Source organism: Microcebus murinus, chromosome 19 (assembly GCF_040939455.1).
Source record: "Microcebus murinus isolate Inina chromosome 19, M.murinus_Inina_mat1.0, whole genome shotgun sequence".
Lineage (NCBI taxonomy): Eukaryota > Metazoa > Chordata > Mammalia > Primates > Cheirogaleidae > Microcebus > Microcebus murinus.
This window is the reverse complement of record NC_134122.1, coordinates 20,116,056-20,139,716: the sequence shown is the minus strand read 5'-3', so window position 1 is coordinate 20,139,716 and position 23,661 is coordinate 20,116,056. Positions and strand designations below refer to the sequence as shown.

General features: G+C 51.1%; 1 protein-coding gene across 1 annotated transcript in view; it reads right to left on the bottom strand.

Moving 5' to 3' along the window:
* KATNIP (katanin interacting protein) overlaps window positions 1–23,661 on the bottom strand; it is a 178,489-nt gene that overhangs the window by 107,910 nt on the left and 46,918 nt on the right. The window contains exons 3-6 of the mRNA XM_075995199.1: window positions 21,597–21,673; window positions 14,658–14,827; window positions 11,603–11,700; window positions 548–679 (exon numbers count right to left, since the gene is read on the bottom strand). Of these exons, the coding sequence (XP_075851314.1) occupies window positions 548–679; window positions 11,603–11,700; window positions 14,658–14,827; window positions 21,597–21,673 (477 nt within the window). The remainder of the gene's footprint in view (window positions 1–547; window positions 680–11,602; window positions 11,701–14,657; window positions 14,828–21,596; window positions 21,674–23,661) is intronic.

Below are 23,661 nucleotides of genomic sequence, written 5' to 3'. Positions count from 1 at the left end.
ACCTCCTTGCTCCTCAAACTCATACCCAGCTTCTAGGGCCCAGGGCAAATGTCACTCCCTCTGGATTTTGGGGTAGCTTAGAAATGTTGGGGTGACCTAGGGAGATTGCTGGCCTGGAGCAGCTTTCCACCCCAGGAGAGAAACTGTTTTCAGTTCCTCCTGCCCTTGGAATGTCCTTATCATTTGGAAAACAGCCACACCTATGCAGACTGTCACGTCTGCAGAGGTTTCTATGCCAGCAATCTCCCCAGGTCACCCCAACATTTCTAAGCTACCCCAACATCTGGGAAGTCTTCCAGGGTGCTTGGCCCCCACCCCTCTGCACTCTCTCGCTGTGCAGGAATTGCATGCTGCTGACTTTTCTAGGTCAGACGCCAGACACCGGGGGCCCCTGCGCACTGACCTCCTGGCCCTCGGTTTGTGCGCTCACCAAAGTGTGCGACGTGAAGGCAAGAGTGAAGGAAGGCAGGGGCCAGGGAAGAAACAAATAACTGCCAGACAGTGTCCCCAAGGGCCACTGTGGCACGAGGCTGAGGCCAGTCCCTACCTGCAGACGACCCTCAGAAGCATCCTCTGACTTGATCGTCACGTCCCCACACGGCTCAAAATCTTCAGAATAGTCCAGAGGGGGTTCGATGTGGAGCCGCGGGCCAGCTTCTGTTCTGATCTGCACGGATTGCTAGGTACAAAAATTCAGACCGTCTCAGACACGGTGGCATGAGCACCTTTATTCCTCTGAGGGGCAAGGACTGGCAGTGGAGGGTGGAGCCCAGGACCTCTGCACTTAGACTCCACAGGCCGCGTGCCTACACGGGACAGCAGTGTGTCACGACAAACGCTGGCCCCGCAGCACCCACTCCGTACGGGCCAGCACCAGCCTCGACTGCTTCCTACCGTCCAGAGTGTGCTTAGAATTGTTAAAAATAACTTCTCAGTTTGAAATTATTTATCAGTAGACTTTTAGCAGGTGTTAAAAGTGTCAAAAAGAGTTTTGTGATCAAACTCCTTTGGGAAACCCTGGCCACATATATACACACTATGGATATCTTACAGTGGAATGTTCTGGACTGTGGAAGCGGCGTGGTGGGGCCTCTCTTTCTTCTGCCATTCCTAGGATCATTCTTTGGGAAACAGACTCATTGGCCTGACCTGGCAGATGCTGGGCCGCCTCTCAACACCCATTGTCCCCTTCTTCCCTCGCATCAAGTTTCCAGACGGTGCACACAGCATTCCCAGCCTCCCCTGCAGCCGGGAGGGACCACGTGGACATGACTGGCAAATGAGGTGGGGGGGAGGGAGACGTGTGCTCTGCATCCTCCAGGCTCCCCATAACCTGCTCCCCTTCCTGCCAGCTGGAAGGAGGGAGGGGTGAGCTGCCTGGCACCAGGGGAGGAGAGCAACAGCCAGAGGATGGCAGAGCACTAAGGCCATTAGTGCCTGGTCTCCTCGATGACCTCTTGGGGCGGGGTGACTGCCCCCATCTGAGCAGTGTCACATCAAGACATCAGCTTTTGTGCGGCTAGAGGCACTTACTTGGGCCTCCCTGTGGGAGCAGCCAAACCTGCGCCTTAACCAACACTCCCGGCGTGCACAATACTCTACAGTCTGGCCACAGCCTGTCTTCCTACAGACTCTTGTGCATACAACCACATGCCTGACCATTCGGCCATAAAGAAGTGCTTCCAGGGCCCCGGGATCCGCAGCTCCATCAGTCCAGCACCCAGGCTCTGGGAAATACCTCCCTTGTTTTCTTCTGGGGCCCATTCCCTTCCCCACTCTCAATCCATGCATGTGTCTCCCAGTGGTGGGGTTGTGAGGCAGGCCTGGCCAGGCAGCCCACTTCTCCCCTCATCACATGCCCTGGCCAGCTGGGTCAGGGATGGAAACGGACCCAAGGCAGCCAATGAGAACAGCCCTGGACTTCTGTTAGAATAGTGGGGAGGAGGTGCCCTCTTCCTGCAGGGGATGCTAAGCTAAAGGGAAGTCTGCCAGGAGCTGCTGGGGACCATCCTGCCCTGAACGCAGAGAGGGCAAAGAAAGCTGAGAAGCTGAAGCCAAGTCTTGAGGAGATTGTTTAGGACCCCTGGATCCAGCTGCACCTGAAGCAAGCCCCACTGAAACTTCCTCTTTTTCGCTCAAGCCAATGTAAATAGGATTTATGTTATTTGTGATGGAGTCTTGACCTTCTCCTGTGCCCTAAACTCTCCTACCTCTGTGCCTTTTCTCATGCTGTTCTCCCAATCTTAATTCCATTCTCCCGAATCCATGTACCCACACCCTGACCCCCTCTGGGCACTCGCCGTCTTTGTGGTTATATGACAGTTGCTCCTGCCTGGGGAAGGGCCTGAGTTCCAAACTCGAAAGACTCATCCAACTCCTGCAGCCCTGATGCTTATTCCCTGGGTGACCTTGAACAAATCACCTAACCTCCCCGAGTACCAGTTTCCACATCTGTTAAGATGGCACTCGTGAGACCGTCATCGCAGAGCTGCCAAGAGGACGGCACGCCGTGTCTGAGCCCTCGGCGTGGGGCCCTGACACACAGCACAGGGAGGCTGTGCCTGTTCACGTGGCGTCCACTCTACACAGGCGGCCAGACCTCTTCTCAGGCGTTTATTTTGTTCCATGTGGCCCCTAAAAGCCAGCCAACGCTGCTGTCTGGTAGTGAACTGGAGAAACCACCACCCGACGGGAGGCTGGAGGGGGAGCTGGCTCAGCACACAGGGGCTGGGCAGGGGGGAGGCGGGCGAGGGCCAGGGTGTGGTGTCTAAGGAGGACGTGCTCTCAGGTGCTGACCTGCACATGCACACGTCTGAGAGTGAGGCCTCCTGGAATATTCCGCTCTAGGTACCTTGCTTACCTCATCCTGGTCCTGGCCCTGTGACTGAGAATGGAGGAGGACACAAAGTCACGTGTATAGACTCCACGACCCATCTAAGGGACATTCAAGGGTAATACGGTCTTGCATTTCCCCCGATGCCCTGGAGTTAGAACCTTTCACCCCAGTAAAAGTCAACTTCCCACGTGCTTAGTAAACACAGCTATCATCTTGATGATGAAGAAAATGATGTCAGAGACTCCCAGCAGCTGAGGACAGGTCTCCTTTCTGATCCAAGTTCACGATGCCCTGCCCCACGAATTGGCACTTTCATATTAGGTGCTGTGCCACTTAAAGCGGACCAAGTGCCACTCCATGCCCTAGGCACATTCGCTCATTTAGTTCTTACAGCAACCCCAGGGGGAAACCGTGGCACGAGGGTACAAGCCACTTGCTCATGGCCACACAGCTAGGAAGTCACAGAACCTCATCAGAAGCCAGAGTCTAAACACGGGGTGGCTGACATTTACTGTAAAGGGCCGGAGGGGACACATTTTAGGCTTTGTGAGCCACCCGGTCGCCGTCGGGATACTCGGCAGTCCCGCTGGAGTCCAAAGCAGCCGGACAGTGCCTAAGTAAGTGGCGTGGCTGTGTTTCCATGACCCTTATGGACAAAAACAGGCTGAAGTTGGATTTGGCCCAACTTTGGCTGTAGTTTGTGGACTGACCCTTGTTCTAAATTCCCACACCGTACTGCCTCCAGCAGGCGCACTGAAGAATCAATGTGTCCATCCTGCGCTACCGTGGCGTTTCAAGAGAGTGGATGGGATTCGAGAATTTCCAGAAAATATCTAACACACAAAAAGGAGGCAGGGGCTGAGCTACAGATCACTGGAGGAAAAGACCTCGGAGAGAGTGCAGAGGGGCTGATACAAGACAGCTGGGGGTCTCCCTGGGAGAACAGGCGGGAGGAAGGGGTGCGGAAGGAAGGGGGCATGGGACACATTCCTCCTTAAGGAGATCCAGTTACTCCGAGATGCCCCTCCCTGCCCCCCGTGTCCCATGCTGTGTCTGGGTCCCCTCACATTCCCTCCGTCCTCTGATTCCCCCACTCACTGCCCCCTTGACATCTGCCTTGTTGCCCTGAGCTCCAGCTCCAAGTGTGCCATGCTCCTCCCAGGTTTTGTCAACTTGCTCTCAGAGGACGTGTTGGCCTCAGCGTGGAGGGCTGTGGAGGGAATACACTAACGGAACACAGAACATGGGCGTTTCTAGGCCAGGAGACTCCTGGAGGCCTTCCTGCCTTGGCTGGGAGGATGCCGTAAAGGCTTTGAAGTTCATTGCCGAGATGGGTTTTCCATGATACCTCCTGGGAAAGCACACTCCACCCCCCGCCCCAGGAACCACTCCATAATGTCCGAATGCTAGGCGGCCTTCTAGCTGGGGAAGAGTCAGAGCCAGAGAGGGGGAGAGAGGGAGGCCCCTGTGCACAGCCCAGGGTTGGGGAGGAGCCAGGGCCTGGGTGCAGCGGGCCTCTCCATGGGTTTCTAGTCCTTTCTCTAGAAAAGGAGGGTCTGGGACCATGGCCTTGCTACTCCAAGCATGGTCCCTGGATCCGCAGAACTGGCCTCTCCTGGGAATTTGTGAAAAAATGCAGAATTTCAGGTCCCACCTCAGTGCTTCGGATCAGAATCTGCATTTTCACAAAACCCAAGGTGGTTTAAACATGCATACAATCTCAGATAGCATGAGGTTAGGAGATCTGTGAGGCTCTGTGGCGGCTCCTGGTGTTTCTGCCTGCCTGGCACGCATTCCCCTGTCTTCTGGTAAAGGCAGCCTGGTTTTCTTTTGGGAAATCCTCTCCCCTTCCTGCCCCCAACCCAAGTAGTTCAGGTGGAAATAAATCCCCACCCCCACTCTGGGGATGAAGTGTGTGACCCAGGTCTGCACAATCAGAGCGTGAGATTCCCCTGGCTCATGGTATTGGTTCAGGGGAGCCCAAGAAACACCGTAGCAGGGTGACAGGATGAAGTGCGGAGCTGCTGGTGGCCACCCAGGTACCATATAGGGCACAGCGGGGACGGGCGAGTTGAGATGAAGAATGAGCCCTGTCACATGATTTGAGATCCTGGGCCAACTCAGGCCTGAGTGTAAGCGACAGTGGGCTGAACGCAACTCTGCCGGCCTTGGACTGGGATCAGACACGTGAGCCAGACAGCCAGCGTGCACAGAGAGCCCGGCCGTGCCTCTCCCTTCCGCAGTTTCCCCACCTGCCCTTCCCAGCAGTTCAGCACAACTGCTCACACGCCACCACGGTGTCAGGACACAGGTTTGCAGTCGGCACGAAGGCACTTAATCAGTGAGCCCTTACTGAGTGCTGTGGCTGCATATGAGGTTCTGGAAATGTGGTGAGACTCACAAAAATTTTTTAAAACCAATGCCCTGCCCTCACGGAGGTCACATGGCACACACAATGGCAGAATGTGTTTATGAAGCAACATGTGACAAAGTTAATGTGGTCCAGAAAGAGTTTCTAAGGCTGAGTGGGTGCTGGAGAGAGGCATAAATAGTCCCTCCATCTGGTTTACTCTCCCGCCCCCAGCCCCAGGGAGGCTCCTCTGCCCCCACGGGGAGGAGATTTTGCGAGCAGCCCCCCACACTCGAGAAGGCTCACCTCCCAGAGAGGAGCCGGGGCTGGCAGGCTCCAGCCCAGCCCCCAGGCCGTGCACGCACGCTGCCTCCCACCTCCCCGCCCTTGCAAAGGCTGATGACTGTGCTCCGGGCTTGGCACACTGCTGTACCCCAGTGGGTGTTTCTAAGCCGCTGCTCCCTCCTGCCTACTTGCAGCACCCAGACCTGGGTAGACCCTTGCAGGATCAATCATACCCCCGAAGAGAATTTAAAAGCGCTGTTACCCCCCAAAACCCATGTTCCCATTTGCTAGCCCAAGGCTAGCTTACTTCATACCCAGCCCACACTCAGCCCAGTTCCTGCCCAGAGTCATCTGTATGGATCTGCCACTCCTCTTAGCAAAGTGTTCTAAGAGGTGTGCACTAAAGCTTGTTGTCAAGTAGGAAAAAAAAAAAGAGCAAGGCTGGCAGCTGCCCCGTATGGTTGCGCAGGTTGTGCGATATGCAAATGGCTCCCTCTAGGGGTAGGAGAACTCTGAAAATACTGACAAAAGCAGGTTTAGGGTGGGGAGAAGGCTACCTTACTTGATTTGTTCTTCCCAGATTTATCTGATCTCTTATAAATAGCAGCAGCGCCCGACACTCTGACTGTGTAGTGCAAGGTCACTGGAAAGGGTGATGCTTTCCGGGTTGTTGCACTTATTGTCCTCACCGCAGGGGTTTCAGAACGCAGGAAGAGGATAACAGCAGAAAGGGCCCCCGACACGTCATTCACATTTTCACCTGTGAGCTTTCCGGAAGGCGCCAAAGCTGCCCGGGTCACAACAGGAAACTGGATGTGGCAGTGGAGTGAGAGCAAAGCCTCTGCCTTAATAATTGCAACGAACCTTCTTCCGAGACCTTTAAGGAAGGCCCACCCCACGGTAAATTGCTGGAAGGCCAATCCCTTCACTACCAATTTAATGCGAAGAGCCGATGACGTTCATCAAAGCTGACAGCATTTTGGTAAAAGACGGCTCTGTTGATTAGGCCGCTGTCCACCCAAGTATTACAAGGCTGGGGGAGCCATAAATCTTAATCCACTGATAGCAGCAGAAAGATCTAAGGCCCAGAAGCGGGGAGGGAAAAAGGACAGTGTGAGCAAGAGCCCATATATCACCGTGGCCCTTCCCGCAAGAAAGGCGGCAGCTCGGAAGCCCGACGCAGCCAGCGTCATCGGCCTCCCCAAGCCTCTGGACCGGAGAGTCTTGGGAAGGGTTTTATGGGTGGAGCGCATCAGCCTCTTGGGCAGCAGCCAACGTTCAGGGACACTGTGACCTTCAGCTCCAGGGATCCTCAGAGCTGGGCTCCTGAGGCAGCCCCTCTGCGGGGCAGCTCTACCGCAAAGCGCTCCCTTGTCGCTGGGCAAGCCCACAGAAGGGACATCCCTTCTACTGAAGAAGGCACCTGTGTCTGGCACGGTCAGTGGAAACGGGACACGTGGCTCGAGAGAGTTTCAGGAGACACCACTGGAATCCGGCAAGATGGCAGGTGTGAGAGAAGGGAGGGGAAGAGAGGTGACGGAGGGGGAGGGACGGCGCTGTGTGACGGTGAGACAGGCTAGGGCTGCAGGTGCTCACTGTTCTCTGTGACCACCGTGAGACCACTGTGTCCCCTCCTAACCCGGCCATGCCCCGTGTAAATATACAAGGTGACCGTGTGGCCCCGCCGGTCCCTCTAGGTGGGCTCTGCCCAACGGGAGAAACCCCACGACTGGGAGAGGGCTGTGGACCCTCTCCTGATGGGGTGGCTTTGAGAACTGGCCACTGGCCATCAGGGACCTGGCTGCCTTGCCCACTCTGCCTGCCCCTGGCTGTCACCAAGCATGGAGGAGCCACCCAAAAGGGTCAGGACAGAAAGATCGTCCTCTTTGCTATCCTGTGGATTCCTTGTACTTTCCACCCTGGAGAAACTTAACTCCACTTCTTGGGGCCACAGGGAAGCACTGCAGTCCTCCCTCACGACAGCAGTAACAGTGTAGCTGGCACACTGAGTCTCTGTCCTATCTCCAGCCCCCTTGACTGGAAGCTACGGGACAAGGGGCAGCACTAGGGCGGCAGGACAGCTTCAGATGACCTAGTCCTCACCTCTGGTCACAGCCCATGGGCCGGCAGGGCTGGGGGGCTCATCCAGGCTAACCAGCCAGCATCCAGGCCATGACCCGGTAACAAAGACGAGCTGAGAAATTCAGACTCTCTCTCTCTTTCTCTCGGAAACTTTCTACAAACCAGTATGGAGGGGGTGAAAGCCTGCCTGGAGGACGCTCGATGGGTCAGATGAGTGCTGAAGGTACAAGTCCGTAGCAGCTGGGGGACAAGGAACAGAGGTGCGAGGAGGGGGGCTGCGGAAGGTTGGTAGGGAGCTAGGAGCTGCGTTAGGCTCCCAGAGAGCCTCTCCCTGCACACAGCAGCCGGGGACCTTTCCAGCACACCCACCCAGGCGTCGTGCTCTCCCGGGGAGTCCTCCCGTTTGGACTGAAACCCAAACTCCTTCCTGTGGTCTTCTAGGCCCCTCCTACCTGCAGCCCTGACCTCCACCGCCACCTGCTCCCCCTTCCCACACTGGCCACCATGCCTCTCAGCTCGTGCCCACTGCCCATTGCCCTGGCTGTGCCCCCACCTGGGAGACTGTCCCCCAGGTCTCAGGGCAGGTCTCAGCTGAGATATGGCTCCTTGGGAGGCCTTGCTGCCCACCCTTGCTAAAGTGACTCTTGCCACAGACACAGCGTGGCCCCAGCCCCTGCTCTGGCCACGTGCCTTCCTACCCCTTCCCCGCGAACGTGAGCTCCAGGAGGGCCGAGCCTGGCCGGCCTTACTTACTGCTCTGACCCCAGCACCATAAGTGTCCAAATCTCAGTGGGTACTCGGTAAGTGATCACGCAATGAAGTCAGTACCATTCAGTGACTTCTGTGCCAGGCCCTGCTTGAACCTCTCTACAAACACCACTAGCTCGCCCGATCCTCAGTAACTTCCTGACGAGGCAGGGACCGTTATCAACTCCACTGGACAAGTGAGCAAGCAGGCACTGAGGGGTTAAGTGGCTCAGCCAAGATCAGACCACGCAACCAGTAAGGGGTGGAGCCCAGGTTTGAACCTGGGCTGCTGGGTTCCAGGGTCTATGCTCTGAACCATTCCTCTGGACTTGTCTGTCACCTGCTGCCAGGTGTTCCCAACCGAGGCAGCAGACAGCCCCTGCTGACCAACCACCTGCGACACACACTGCACACGTTCCCCATCAGTAGCCCTGGGAGGTTTCATCGATGGTTAAACCGAAGCTCAGCAAGGTTGCATTGCCGGCTCCAGGGCACACAGCCAGTAAACAGTCCAAAACCCGTCCCCGTCCACTCTCCAAGGGCCCGGAACTCAAAAGCCCCAGTGAGCCGGTGGAAAATGGAAGCATAAGATAAGAGAAACAGCCGCCCAAGCGTGATGCCACTGGGCCTCACCACTGGAGCGCTAGAGAGTGGTGGGGCCGCGACAAACAGGAGTGCTCCCGCCCTGTCCAAAGGGGGGCAGCCACAACTCCGCTCTTGCTGCTGGCTGCCTGATGGGAAGAAGGGGGCCAGAACTTTCCATTTTTTCCCAGGGAAGTAGGAATATAGATTTTTTTATAAGTATGAAATCTTGTGAATATAAATGTTGGTAAGTGACCAGAAGTCTTTCTGTAAATGGTGTGAGTCCAAAAAACATGATCTGGAAGCAAGTTTGACCCATAGACTTTAAGTTGTTAAGCTTGGAACTCCACCAGGCCAGCCCCCAACATGTTTGGAATCAATTGTCACACCCTCCTCCCAGCTAAGCAGTCCTGATGTTTCTACAGTGGGAACTTTAAGGGCAGGAACTGAGCCTTCTTGGATGTTTGTTTATTAACCCCAGAGCCCTGCACAGTGCCTGGGCCCTTCTAGGTGCCAATAAAGGTCTGTTACATTAATGGCTGATGTCTTCCATGACATGCATTTGAGCCCACCCACCACTTGGGAACGCTCCCTGGTTTGTCCCTACCTCTGAGCGGTGGCCCCCAAAGGCCCATGTGTGGGTGGAGCAGAGTCCACACAGCACCTGTCACTCAGTGCCCATCCCACTCCCAGGCTAGGGGCCTGGCTGAGTAGCAGAGGCAGAAAGCAACTGCGTTTTCCCCGAGCTCCCCGGCAGCCTAGGTGGTGGGTGTGACTTAGGTTCAGCCTCACACGTGACAGGGAAAGCAGAAGTGAGCGGAGGCGACAAGGGGGACAGAGGTCGGTTGATTCTGTGCTGAGCACCGTCATGGAGGTGACAGGTTTTTCAATGCTGTCCCCTACTTCACTTGCTAGCCAGGCTATGGGGCAGGGGTCAACCTTCCTCCGCACCGTCGCTCTAGCAGGCCCGGGGTCACTCTGTGGCCAGCAGTGGGGGCAGTTGCTCCCTGATTCCTGGGTCACATCTCAGGGGATGCTTCCTGATGGTGATCCTATGCCTTTCTGGCCGTCCCCGCCACAGGCCAGGGCTAAGCGAGGATGCTTTCTGGGTACCAACCTGGAGGCCCAGCCTAGAGCCCGCCCCTCCACCAGCCCGTGGATTTTGTAAGCACCTGACTCCCTGCACCCGTTCCTTCCTGCTTAAGATAGCCTGAGTGTCTCTGTCCTTAGATACTGACTGACCCCAGACTGATAGGTGTAGAAGGACAATTACAGCCCTCAAGGCATCAGGAAGCCAGGAAATTAGCTATGATTAGGCCCTGTGAAGTGTGGGACCACAAGGAGAGGCAGGAGAGGGATGCTAATTAATCTCAGGCCAAGTCTTTTAAATCGCACTGACTCTGGGGCCAGCCATTAAGCCACAGTCTAAGACGCAAATATGGCTCCTGATAATAGAAGGCTCTCAAAACAACCAGCAGAACTGGCTTAAGTGGGAAGTGGAGAAAGGCCTCATTAACGACAAATTAATATTCATTGCTGGGGACAAAAGGAGGCCTCCAGGCTGTGCGCCCTGGGCCGTGCTCATCGGGCGCTCAGATAAGGCAGGAACCGGCTTCCCCATTTCATCATGCACCGCTGGGTCTGCCTTCACAGGCCCAGGGTTTGAGTCCCAGCCTACCCTCTTCCCTTAGTAGCTAGGTGACTCTGAGCAAGTCACCTTCCCCCTCTGGGCCTCAATTTCTTCAGTAGCACAGTGAGGACATTTCCTGAGCGAACAGGGTTATGGTAGAGGTGGCTGGGCCCGTAAGGCACACGAAAGCATTTACCGTAGACCCATCCGTTTGGCACAGTGTAAAATGTTAGACAGCAGTAGTTCTCGATCTTGGTCAGCACAAGATTAATACTGACAATAATTTTTAAAAACCCACTGCTTAAGCCTCACCAAGTCAGAATCTCTGAGGGTGGGGCCTGGGCATCTGTATTTTAAAACCTCCCCAGGTAATTCAAATGTGCGATCAGGGCTGAGACCCACGGGTCCCAGGTAAGGAAGGCGTGAGTGACTGCAAGGTCAGGTCTCAAAGGATGTATGAGCAAGGACACAGAACTTGGAGCGCAAGATCTGAGTCTGAGTCTTGATTCTGCCATTTCTTAGCCATTGACCTTGGAAAGTTCACGGAACTTTACCGAGTATCCACCTCCTTTCCCTAAAAAGAGGGACGCCATTGAAACTTACCCGCCAGGGCTGCTGTGAGGGCAAAGGAGGAGCTGAGCCCATGCCTGGTACCCAGGGTGGGTGCTCCGAAATGTAAGCTTCTGACACAAGCAGCAACCCAAAGTGGCGTCTCAGTACCATGGGGCAGGGGCTCCGTCTTACTCACCTGCTGTATCCCTGGCATCTAAGACCGTGTCTGCCACATAGTAGGTGCTCAATTAAAAACTGTTGTGTGAATGAGTTATTGTGATGGGGCTCTAAGTCTGACCTTCTTACACTCCTTAGTGAGGCTGGGGTGGCCCCAGCCAGAAGGGAGGACCCATACGGCAGAAAGAAGACTCTTTGGAGGCTGGTTCCACATGCTGAAAGGCTCCACGGCAGTGCCCAGCAGTGCCCGCCTCTCGCCTATGGGGTTTTCGATGCCCTCATTCTATCTCTGTCCCCACAACAACCCCACACTCCTTATTCTAAAGTGTGAGCTGGGTGACTCTGCCTTGGGTTTCCAGACCTGGTGCCATCCTCGGCGCTGAACTTTGCTGGGGGCTGTCCGTGAATGGCGTCTTACGGCTTCTTCAGCTTCTTGAAACTGGGTTCTTCGGCCATAATCTGCACCGGAGATGAGGGAAGGAGACTTGGTAAGGGACCGATGACGGGCTCCCACTCATGGATTGTTTTGTGACTTATACCTAAAAGGCATGCCAGTGTGCCCAAAGTCTCATATATGACAATATTTACTGTAGCACTGCGTGTAGCAATAAAACATTAGAAAACAAACTCAATGCTCAGCAAAAAGAAAATGGGTAAATAAGCCCAAGCACATCCATGACATGGAGTAATATGTGTACAGCCAAATCAGGCAGGTCTCTATACACAAAGAACCATCTCCAAGATGTAGGAGCAAGGTACAGGACCGTGTGTACAATATGTCCATTTGTGTAGTAGAGGGTAGAAGGTAGAGATATTTGTTCAATGAATGAATGAATATACTGCTGGTGCTCCAAGGACACAGAATCCTATTTTCTGCTCCTCCTTGCAACCTGGACCAGGGAAGGCCTAATTCTAATGAGCAGCAGGCCTGCCCTGCCTCCTCCACCATGAAAGGTAGGAGAGCCATTGGTTTCCTTCTTTGCCCTGGGGGCTAGGAAGCTCCTGCTAAATTCCATGTTGAACTATAGTGGCTCTCCTAGGAAAACATTTTGGAACATCACTTTCTCCTATTATCCTTTTGTTATTGTTTTGACTTTAACTATATATTAATGCTTGAGATCTTACTGTATCTGTGAAGCCATGAATTAGAGGAGCACAAAGCAAAGTTATTGTATGCCACTTTACATTTCTGATGTCATTTAATTTTCCTGGCAAGTCTGCAAAGTAGGCATAATTACTCCCAATTTATGGGAAACTGAGGGTCAGAGAAGTTCCAGTTGCCTAAGGTCTCAAAGGTTGAATGTGGCAGAACAGGGCTCATTCAAATACAGCTCTGCTTCATTCCAAATCCTCTTCTTGCAACTCATAGCACCCTGGCCTCTCACACGAGGTGGGCTGCCTCGAAGGGCACTCTGACACACCCTAGGGATAGGCATCCTCCTTAGTCCTAAGAAATTAAAATCCAAGGTTTCCTAACTGAATGAATGTACCCCGTCTTGGCTGAGTGGACCCCTGTTGGCCAAGGGAACCCTGAAACTGACTTTCTGATCATGTAGGGTCAGACACACCTCATTATACCCCCTCCCTTTTGGAGTTTAAACAAAGTAATTGACCAACATTAAGGTTAAAATAGAAATCATAAGACTGACAAAACAGACTCTTTGTGGCAATAAGATATGAAATTATAAATAAGACATAAAGTCATGCAAGGCAAGGGTTAATCCATGCCTTACAATCCATAAAATCTAGTTAACAGGTCCTTTTTTTTTTTTTTTGCTGGCAAAAAAAAAAAAATCACATAATAGATAACAGATCCCCTTATCTTAACTTAGGCATTCCTTCCTACTGACTCTGAATTTTTAGACAAAGCTTAACTCTCTCAAACAAGTGTCAATTAAAGAATCTTTAAATTCACCCTTGACTTTTCAGGCCAAACCAATGTACACCTTCCATGTATTGATTTATGTCTTTGCCTATAACTCCTGTCCCTGAAATGCCTCCCCAAGCTGTAATCTGACAACCTCAGGACCACGTACTCAGGGCTTCTTGGGTTTGTGTAGCCTTGGGCCACATTTACTCATATTGGCTCAGAATAAACGTCTTTAAATTATTGTACAGTTTGGTTTCTTTCCATTAAGAGTCCCATTAACAGTCCCATTTTATTTTATTTTATTTTTTGGGACAGAATCTCGCTCTGTTGCCCAGGCTAGAGTGCCGTGGCATCAGCCTAGCTCACAGCAACCTCAAACTCCTGGTCTTGAGCAATCCTTCTGCCTCAGCCTCCTGAGTAGCTGGGACTACAGGCATGAGCCACCATGCCCAGCTAATTTTTTCTATATATTTTCAGTTGTGCAGCTAATTTCTTTCTATTTTTCAGTAGAGACCAGGTCTCACTCTTGCTCAGTCTGGTCTTAAACTCCTGACCTTGAGCAATCCTCCCACCTCAGCCTCCCAGAGTGCTAGGATTACAGGTGTGAGCCACCACACCTGGCCAACAGTCTCATTTTAAAGATGACAAAGGCACAAAGAGACAAAGTGGCTTCCCCATGGTAACCTGACTCTGTGAGCCGTGCCATTTCATTCATTCAACTGCCAAATCATTTTTGGTGCCTATCCTAGGCTGGACACTGGGTTGAGTGCTTTTCTATTACATTCTTGGGCTTCCTGTGCTTTTCTTAGGGGACACATAAAATTGATTTAAAGTATGCAGGTTATGGATTAACTAAATGCAGAAATGAATGGTGGATTCAAATATTACACAAAGGTCAGGTACCAGACTTAAGACCTATCAAGTGAAAATCAGATATAATCCAAAATTACACTGGAAATTTCCTTAAAGTACTGACAATTGAAATGCAGGAGATGTCAAAGCTAGGAAATTACTGTTCTGGCTACCTATGCTCTGGGCCAGTAGAGGCCAACACTAGTTTAAAAAGGAATAAACAGACTGGGCATGGTGGTTCACACTGTAATCCCAGCACTCTGGGTGGCTGAGTTAGGAGGATCACTTGAGCTCAGGATTTCAAGACCAGCCTGAGCAAGAGCAAGACTCTGTCTCTACTACAAATAGAAAAATCAGCTGGGCGTACACCTATAGTCCCAGCTATTCAGGAGGCTGAGGCAGGAGGATCGCTTGAGACCAGGAGTTGGAGGTTGCAGTGAGCTATGATGATGCCACCGCACTCTACCCAGGGCAATAGAGCAAGGCTCTGTCTCCAAAAAAAAATAAAAGTAAAAAAATAAACAGGATTTCTCGTCTTCACTCTCAAGCTCTTTCTGGCCAAGTGGGCACAGTTAACTTGTGTTCATTAACTAGTTATCTGCTGGTAAATTCATGTGCACAGGATGTGGTTCCACGGTCCCTAATTAATTTTAACTAACGGAGCTTCTGCTCCGCCTGGAGGCCGTGCACTCACCACGTGTCCCCTCGGCATGCGAGGCACTTCTGGAGAAGTTGGGGTGAACGGCTTTCCGTGGTGAGGTCTTCAGCTCGGAATTGGCCCCGTTCACGTAGACAGAGAAACCTTGCTCCAAGTGCTCCAGCCTCAATTGCATGGGGTCCTTGGCTTTCAACTGCTTTAATATCCTGCAAGAGAAATGATCGCTTGCTCCTCGTTGTATGAGAATCTGGGCGGCTGCCACCCCCAGGCCAGGAGTGAACTGCTGTTCTGAGGGTGAAGCGTGTCTAATCAGAGGCCGGGGGACGTGTGCCCAGCTGTTTGTCTGCAAACAGCCTCTAAAGAGGCCCATTACACACGCAGAGAAGCAGCGAGGGGGAGACTGTTTAGGACCCTGCAGGGAAGTTTCTGCTCTCGTTCTAAGGCTCAAACACACGTTAGCAAAATCAAACCCACATGGTCCCTGCCCCATGGTGGCTGAGGCAGAGAGGGGGCACATGTGTGCATCCTGCTATCACACAACCTGGATTTTTCTGAGATGATCCCAATTCTATGCAATTGCACTTTGTGTGGATAGTGGAAATTTGTTTGAACCTGTAACAAAAAGTGGCTTAGGGTCTAAGGCTTTGTGAGAGGGATTTCACATAACACATTTACAAATCAGAAAACATCCCTCGCAAGACTGGGCAGGCTAATTTTTTGCTTCAGTGAATATATGTGTTCTCAAACACTCACCCTTGATATCTCAAATGGCATCATTTCGTATTCTGATGCGGTTAAAAAATATATCCATGTTTGATTATAGGTGTTTGTTCGAGATTAATGATATGATTATCACATCCTTTGGCTAAAAGGGTCTTGGCATGAGTATGGCCAGGTCTCTAATTTAGCTTTCACTAAAGCCCATCCTCGCACTTTGATCTTGGTCCTTTTCCCACTCCTGACATTCCATTGCCATAGACAGTGCACAGTGTTCTCTTTAGCCCCCTCCAGAACTGCTTCCATGCGACACCAAACCCTCCAGTATCTTTACAAACACCTTTACCCACCCCCACAACTAGATTTATACAGACAACCAACCAACACGGCAACAAGTGTGCATCTTCTTTAGTAGTTAAATAAGCACCTACCAAATGAGCAAAATTTAAATTAAAAAAATAATAGCAGTCACATGAAAGGCGTGTGCTGTGAGCCAAACTCTGTTCTAAATGCATAGACAGTTAATTCTCATTATTTGCTGTAGGTGTGGTCTAGAAAGCCACTGTGAATAAGGAATTAGTGAATACTGAGCCATTGCTTCTAGGGGAAATATAGGATCAGGTTCCTGAGAGTCTCTGGCCACACCATTTTCATGAACCGATCACTACACAACCCTGTTATATGCGAGCCTCTGTTCAAAGATGCCCTCTCGCACACTACTGATTCATCCGCACTGAGCTCGCGGTCAAGAGCATCGCAACTCCTACTGAACACAGCTTACCTAACACACACATTTCCTTCAGAAGGCCCATCACAGCCTTCTTGTGCTTAGGAACCCTGCACGGCATTCCAGCAGGATGACTGGGGGCCAATTTAAATCGTAAAATCATCAACAAAAAGCACAAAAATGTGAAAATGTGGCATTGGGTATACCTTGAAAGAAAAGGACACTCGTTTACACCGAAAGAAGGTGGCAAAGTGTTGCGCGGTTCTGCCTCAGCTGGCAAGGTGTCAGGTGACTGCGGTTTTTTGCTGCTCTGCACATGTCTGTGAATGACCAAAAAATGCGCAGGAATGGACCTCGGGGTTACAGATAAGTTGTCGTGAGTGAGCAAATTCACAGATACGGAATCTGAGAATGAGAATCAGCTGCATTAAGACATTAACCTCCACAACAACCCTATAGGGCAGGGGTCTCCAACCATTTTGGCACCAGGGACCAGTTTCATGGAAGACAATTTTTCCATGGATTGGCGGGGGAATGGTTTCGGGATGATTCAAGCACCTTGCATTTGCTGTGCAGTCAGACCTCTCTGCTAACGCTAATCTGTGCTTGCAGCCGCTCCCCAGCGCTAGCATCACCGCCTCAGCTCCACCTCGGAGCATCAGGCAGTAGAGTCCCATAAGGAGCCACAGCCTAGATCCCTCCCATGTGCAGGTTATGGTAGGGTTCACGCTCCTATGACAGTCTAATGCCACTGCTGATCCGACAGGAGGCGGAGCTCAGGGAGGCAGCTGTAAGTACAGAGGAGCCTCGCACTTCCTGTTGTGCGGCCAGTTCCTAATAGTCCACAGACCGGTAATAGTCTGGGCCCAGGGGATGGGGACTACAGCTATAGGGTAATTACTTTCATTATCCCCACTTAGCAGATAAGGAGACTGAGGCAAAGAGAAGTTAAGTAACTTGTCCAAAGCCACACCGCTTGTCCATGGCAGGGCTAGCGTGCAACATTAGGCAATTTACCTCCAGAGTCTTCACCTCAACGAAGATACCGTCTAAAGCTATCAAGATGCTGTTGAAATTGGCAAACCCAGACATTGCTTATAACTCACAGCACCTTGTTGGAAGTAATATGAAAATATAGGAAAATGCTATGTTGGGTTTTTCCCCAGTAAGCACATTCTGGCAAATTGTTTCTGAGCATAACAAAACCCCGACAACAACCCAAATGTCCACCACCAGGTGGGAGGAAGCTGGGCTATTGCGCAGCTGTTATAATCATGAAGACTGTGCAGAAAGAAACATGGGGGATTGTTTGTGATCTGTCCAGAGAGGGGTGAAAAAATGGTACTTGCATAGTAAAAGCAAAGTTGGACAAAAGTGAGTTTCTGGCCCCAGAGCGGAAGGTGATAGACGTAAAATGAAATTGGCTGTCGGGGTAAGGTGGTGGCATTGTGCGTGATTTCTTTGTTTACTTTTAAATGTTTCTTTAGCGGCTGCTACATCCATCTTTTCAACAATCGTGGCAGGAGCATTTATTACAGACCGCTTATCTCTTCCAGCCTTGGAAGCCTGGGAGATGCCTGATTGTTGGGCGACAACATACAACAGAAGGAAAACACAAGTAACTAAGAGACAATTTCCAAACACGGCAATAGCTATGCTCGCCGGAGCAAACCATCGAGGGACGCCATGGCCACCAACAGTCTCCGAGGAGAGAGCAGGAGCCCACACCCCGGGAGGCCCTGTGGCGGGGCGGGGCAGGAAATCTGATCGCCCAAGCAGAGAGCCCGCCTCAACTTCTCTCCCGGTCCTCTGATGCCACATGCCACGTTAACAGTCAAGGCATCCAGTTCCCCGGGATCCAGGGCTGGCACTCCTCGTGTGCCTCTCCTTAAACAGAATGATTTATGAAAATGTGGATTTATGAAACTGATAAATTAGTAGATAATTATTCAGACTGTGAAAGGAATTGCTAAAGGAACTCCCCCTACTGCAGCTGAGAGCATCAGTAATATTCAGGTGGCATCGAAGAAAACTGTGTTTTTTAATTGATAGCCTACTTTGCATAAAAAGATGTCCTAGGTGCAGCGGATTCAGATAAATCAGAGTCAGTTCCTGCCCTATCTAGAATCCGGCCCTGCCACCTGCTGCCCTGCCACCCTCTATGCTCTTCCCGGTTTGAGTTTTTTCACGGCACACATATCACACTGGCTGACATTATTCTATGCTTTATCTGCGTATTTGTTTGTATTCCACCCCTCCTTCCCCACTGGAATTCAAGCCCCTGGGTACAGGCATCCTCCTGTCGGCCATCCTGAGGAACAATGGGGAATGCTCTCAATGCCTATTTCTGGAAAAGTGGCCCCAAGGAACTCAAGGTCCAGCAGGGGACATGGCTGAGTACCCTACTGCTCACAGATATCATTTTCCTGGTGCATGTCACAGCCACCATTTCCAGTTTACCTGACCTTTAGAGTCACCTGTGCAGAGCTCCTTTGCATGGATGAGGAAGTGGAGGCTCAGTGAGGTAGGAGCACAGGGTGTCATGAGGCAGTGCGTGACTGGGGACCTGCATGGTTGAGGGCTGGGGTGGCTGGGGAGGACTGTCCCCCTCATGAGCCACCACAGCAGGGACCCAGATGGTGAGGAAGAGCTGGGGAGCACACAGGGCAGGGCCTGATTGTGACTGGGCTTCTGGCTCTGGCGTCTGAGCGGCGTAGTTGCTATGGAACACGGGCGAGCCACGTGGTTCCACCAGACCTCACTTATCTCAAGGGTCTATCTACAAGTTCTCTCAGGGTCAGCCCTGGATATCGACTTGGGGAGAGGACATGTTAAATATTAAGAGCATGATCATGATTATGATGGTCTCTGACTTGGCTGGTGGGATTACTGTGAGATTATTTCATCCTCCAATGGCCCTGGGACTTAGGTTCCACCGCTGGCCTGTTTTATCAGGAAGCCACGGAAGCAGCTGAGCCTGGATTTAAGTTCTGGCCCCTAGTAAGCCACCACCCAAGGGTGGCCCCAGAGCCTGTGCTGTCACCTACGCCGTTCTGCTGCTTCTTGACTCCAACGCCAGGCACCACGCAACAGGGGCTCTGAGCAAGGGACAGAGCAGGGAGCAATGGCTCCCAACTGGGGCTTCCTGGCCTCATCATAGCGTTGACCTTTGCACTAATGGTAATGCCAGGCACTTATAAGGCACTCAGTGAAATCCTCCTGAGTGAATGGCAGGATGTCGCCCAGCATCTATGGCAGCTGTGTCCTGGGCAGATTCCTGCGAAGAATTCACTCCAGTGGTTGCACACCCCCTCGAGTGTCACAGCAGCCCAGACAAGCAGCCTGAGTCTTCATCTCCCTCAGTGCCCACTGTAAGGCTCAGAGGCTGGTTTTTGACCTGTCATATAACTAGGTTTCTGAGTAAACTGCAGTGTATTCCCACAAAATCCCTCCTTAGTGAACTTCACGGCCACCCAGTTTTCTCTCCTCTTGATTATTTATGACAACATCAAACAAAACCTAAAGTACACCCCAGCTCCACCACTTCCTGGCTGTGGGACCTGGGGCAAGTTGCTCACTCCTCTGGGACTCTACTTCCTTGTCTGTAAAATGGGTGTAATAACCCTATCTGCCTCCCTGGGTAGTGTGCAGACAAGGTGAAATGGTGGGGCCAAGCGCCTAGCATGTGGCTGGAACTCTGCAAAACGTTCCTTTGAGGCTTGACTCAACCTTAGCTCACAGCTTTCCCATTCTTCACAGAGCTCCATCTGGAGGTGTTTCTTTCCATCTGTACCTTCTGACATCCCATCATTAAGACAGCTCACTCTCCGTGGCAACACATCCCCCCCCAAAATTTTATGGCACCTCCTTTTTGATATAGTTTTTAATTGCCTTTGTGCTGCAACCTTGTCTCTGAAAATTCTCATTTATGCTATCAGCCAGTACCTCTTTGCACACTTATTGATCCCTTGATTAATGAGAAACAATTTGCTCATAAGGAACTATGACAGTCTCTCCCCAGACAAGTCACATGTAGATGATTAAACGATCACCCAGGTGTTTGGTGACACCATCCAGCCTGCCAGAAACTGAATAAAAACATCCTACTCCATGGCATTAATGATGACAAAAGCCCACGCTGGTCTAATCAGCACGAGCCTTCGCTATTCTAGTGTGAGGTTGGCGCTGGGGTGGGGGCGACGCGCGCAGAGCAGCTGGGCACAGAGGACACCACCATGGCGTTTCTAGCAGGTCACAGAGAGTTAATCTGTTTGGAAGTTCTCCACCAGGGATGGTGCTGCCATCGCACGGGCCGGTATGTGGAAAGTGGGCAAGTGTTGTCGGCATAGATACTGGGGGACTTAATGGAATTTAATAAAGGAGCAGGGGACAGGAATGCTAAACTCCTACTACAACACACTGGACTATCCTGGACCACAAAAACTTGTTCCACCCAACATGCCACCAGGGCCCCTTTTGATACCACTAGGAGTCCAATCGGTGAGACAAGCGCTGAATCCACATTCAGGATGACATTACCTCCCCTACCAAGACTCTTGTCTGCAAGACCCCAACCCCCCTCCCATAACACAAGGGTCCAAATTAGTACCCAGCTCATTTCCTCCCCTTTGTCCAACCAGTTTTGTGGGCCTGCAGCGTTCTGTTTGCTTTGTGCTTTAATTCGAATTCATTACCAACATTTTATAACTCAGGAGATTTCACAACACAAATCTAGGTTTTCAGCTCTCTGGCAAACCTGAAAGACCTGGACCCCAGGGGACTGTGTTCCCACAAACAACTGTCCTGAGCTGAGCAGCTTGGAGATGAGAGCTCCCGGTGCCCACTGCCCCCCTGAGCTGGCTTCACTCACTGCCTGGCATCTCCTAGAATTTGAGTTTGCAAGCCCAGCTTACTCCAACGTTCAAGTCCTGAAGACAAACCACAGTGAACTGAAAATGAACCCTCTTAGCCCTGCAAAGGAACCGAGGAGGTGATGCCTCTTTCAAACCAGACCACAACGCATTGACCTTGATCACTAAGCATCACACCTATTGCACGCTTTTTCAAGAACCAGCACTCTAGAGACAAAATCAGTCCTAACTTTAAATGACATATCGACCAACCTCAAACACAAATGTAAAATGACTCCACCTTTATGTAACTGGACATGATTATAGACTCAGGTTTCAAGAGACCGTCAAAGCCTGTAAGACTGCAGACTGGGTTATTCAGGTGACTACTGCACAAGCCCTGCCAAGTTCAAGCCTTTTCTTGACAATCCTACCTTTCTCCCAGAACAGAAGCAGGGTGGCAAGAGGAGACACTTAAACGTCGAATAGTTTGCAACAGCTCAATCCAAAGATGCAATTAAATCAGTGAATGGAGAAACAGGAGCTGAGAGTGCAGATCACGTTCTAAGCCTCTGCGTCCTATTGCTACGTGCAGCAGGGCCTGTGTGCTGTTAATAAATCTAAATAGATTTGTATTTGTGGCTAAATATTAAGGGCTGCCGTTGAGCGGCTTCATCTTACCGGTTCCTCTGCTGGAGCAATATTAAATACTCATCGTGTTTCTCATCAAAGTCTGTCACCATGTCCTTAGTGTAACCCTGAAACGAAGAAACAAAGCAGTGTGATATCGGAATGCAGGGGAGCACTGACCCAGAGCCTGGGGCCCTGTGCACAGGCGCAGGGAGCCGGGGGTGGGGGAAGAGGCTGGCCTGTGACGAAGGCCCAGCTCCCTGGGTGCATCACTCGGGCGACCCAGAGCCCCAGAGACTGCCTGGTGGCCCAGTGGGGCTCAGGCGTACACAACTTTAACAATCTACGAAAAGGAGAAGGTCAGCTCCGCAGTCCCGCTACTGCATCCTCCTCTGTGCCCCATAAAGTCAAGGGCTCTGAAAAGGTTTGGGCTTTACTGTTTTCTCAACACTCATCATTTAGTTATCTCGATTGTCATAACCAGATGCAACTCAAATCCGGCGTTTAAAAGGGGATCTCATTTTCCCCTTGCCATTGCAAGGGAAGTGCAGGTTTATGTTAAACAATGCAGTCATTACAGAAACATCTGACCCAGGGAGCAAAGGCACGCTGGAGGTGGACATTGGCGGTTCTGCTCCTCCTCTTCTTGCGACAGGGTGTGGATTTTCTTTACGGAACCATGCAGCCTCTTTTAGTTCATTGGCTTCCTTAGGTGCCCTTGAAGGTGCCTTTGTGCTCCTCTGGGGTCACATGACCTTGGCCTTGCCAATCAGTATAGTGCTACCCCCAGCCACACCGAGTCACTGCTTCGGGAGTGAGCCTCGATCCAAGTCAGCCCTGGGACTTCGCTGATACTCTTGGGAAAGAGCTGCACTCTTTCCACTCGGGTGCTGAGCCAACGAGATGCAGGCCTGGAATTATCTGAGTATGAAGTCAATAAAAAAGACAGCAGATCCAAGAGACTGGAGAGGAACGGATTGCTAATGACAACATTTGAGTCCCTGGATCCACCCATGCATGAAGAGGTATCTGGACAATTCAGTTATTGCTTTAGAAGTTTCAGCTGCCTTTCTGTCATATGTAGCCAAAAGAATTTTAAGTAATATGCTATAATCTAACCATCAGAGATAACCCCTATTATAATTTATTACAGCCTTAAAGAGGGATAATTAGGCCGGGCGTGGTGGCTCACGCCTGTAATCCTAGCACTTTGGGAGGCCGAGGCAGGCGGATTGCTCAAGGTCAGGAGTTCGAAACCAGCCTGAGCGAGACCCTGTCTCTACCAAAAATAGAAATAAATTAATTGACCAACTAAAAATATATATACAAAAAATTAGCCAGGCATGGTGGCGCATGCCTGTAGTCCCAGCTACTTGGGAGGCTAAGGCAGGAGGATCGCTGAGCCCCGGAGATTGAGGTTGCTGTGAGCCAGGCTAATGCCACGGCACTCACTCTAGCCTGGGCAACAAAGTGTGACTCTGTCTCAAAAAAAAAAAAAAAAAAAAGAGGGATAATTAATGTGTACTAAATGTCGTATATTTAAAGTGGACATGTACATATACCTGTAGAACCTGAGTAATAATTTGACATCTATTCCTCTGAATGCTTTTCTTCATAATATACATAAATACTTATCTATACACAAACATGTACCTTCTTTTAAACAAAAACGGGATCATACCATAAACAATGCTTTGTGATTTGCTGCCTCTTAAAGAACTTTTTGCCAAGCAATAGATTAAAGATACAACATCAACTTGGTACTGGTTGCAAGTTATAGCAAGTTAGAGGGATTAAGTTTTAAATGGCGAGTAGGACATTTGTAATAAATGCAATCTATATAGGAATCTTAATGATTATCACAGGAAGAAGAGAGAGAGGAAAAATATAATACCCAACATTTCTCTTCTTAAAATCTCACTTTAGGCCGGGCGCGGTAGCTCACGCCTATAATCCTAGCACTCTGGGAGGCCGAGGCGGGAGGATTGCTCAAGATCAGGAGTTTGAAACCAGCCTGAGCAAGAGCGAGACCCGTCTCTACTATGAATAGAAAGAAATTAATTGGCCAACTAATATATATAGAAAAAATTAGCCGGGCATGGTGGCGCATGCCTGT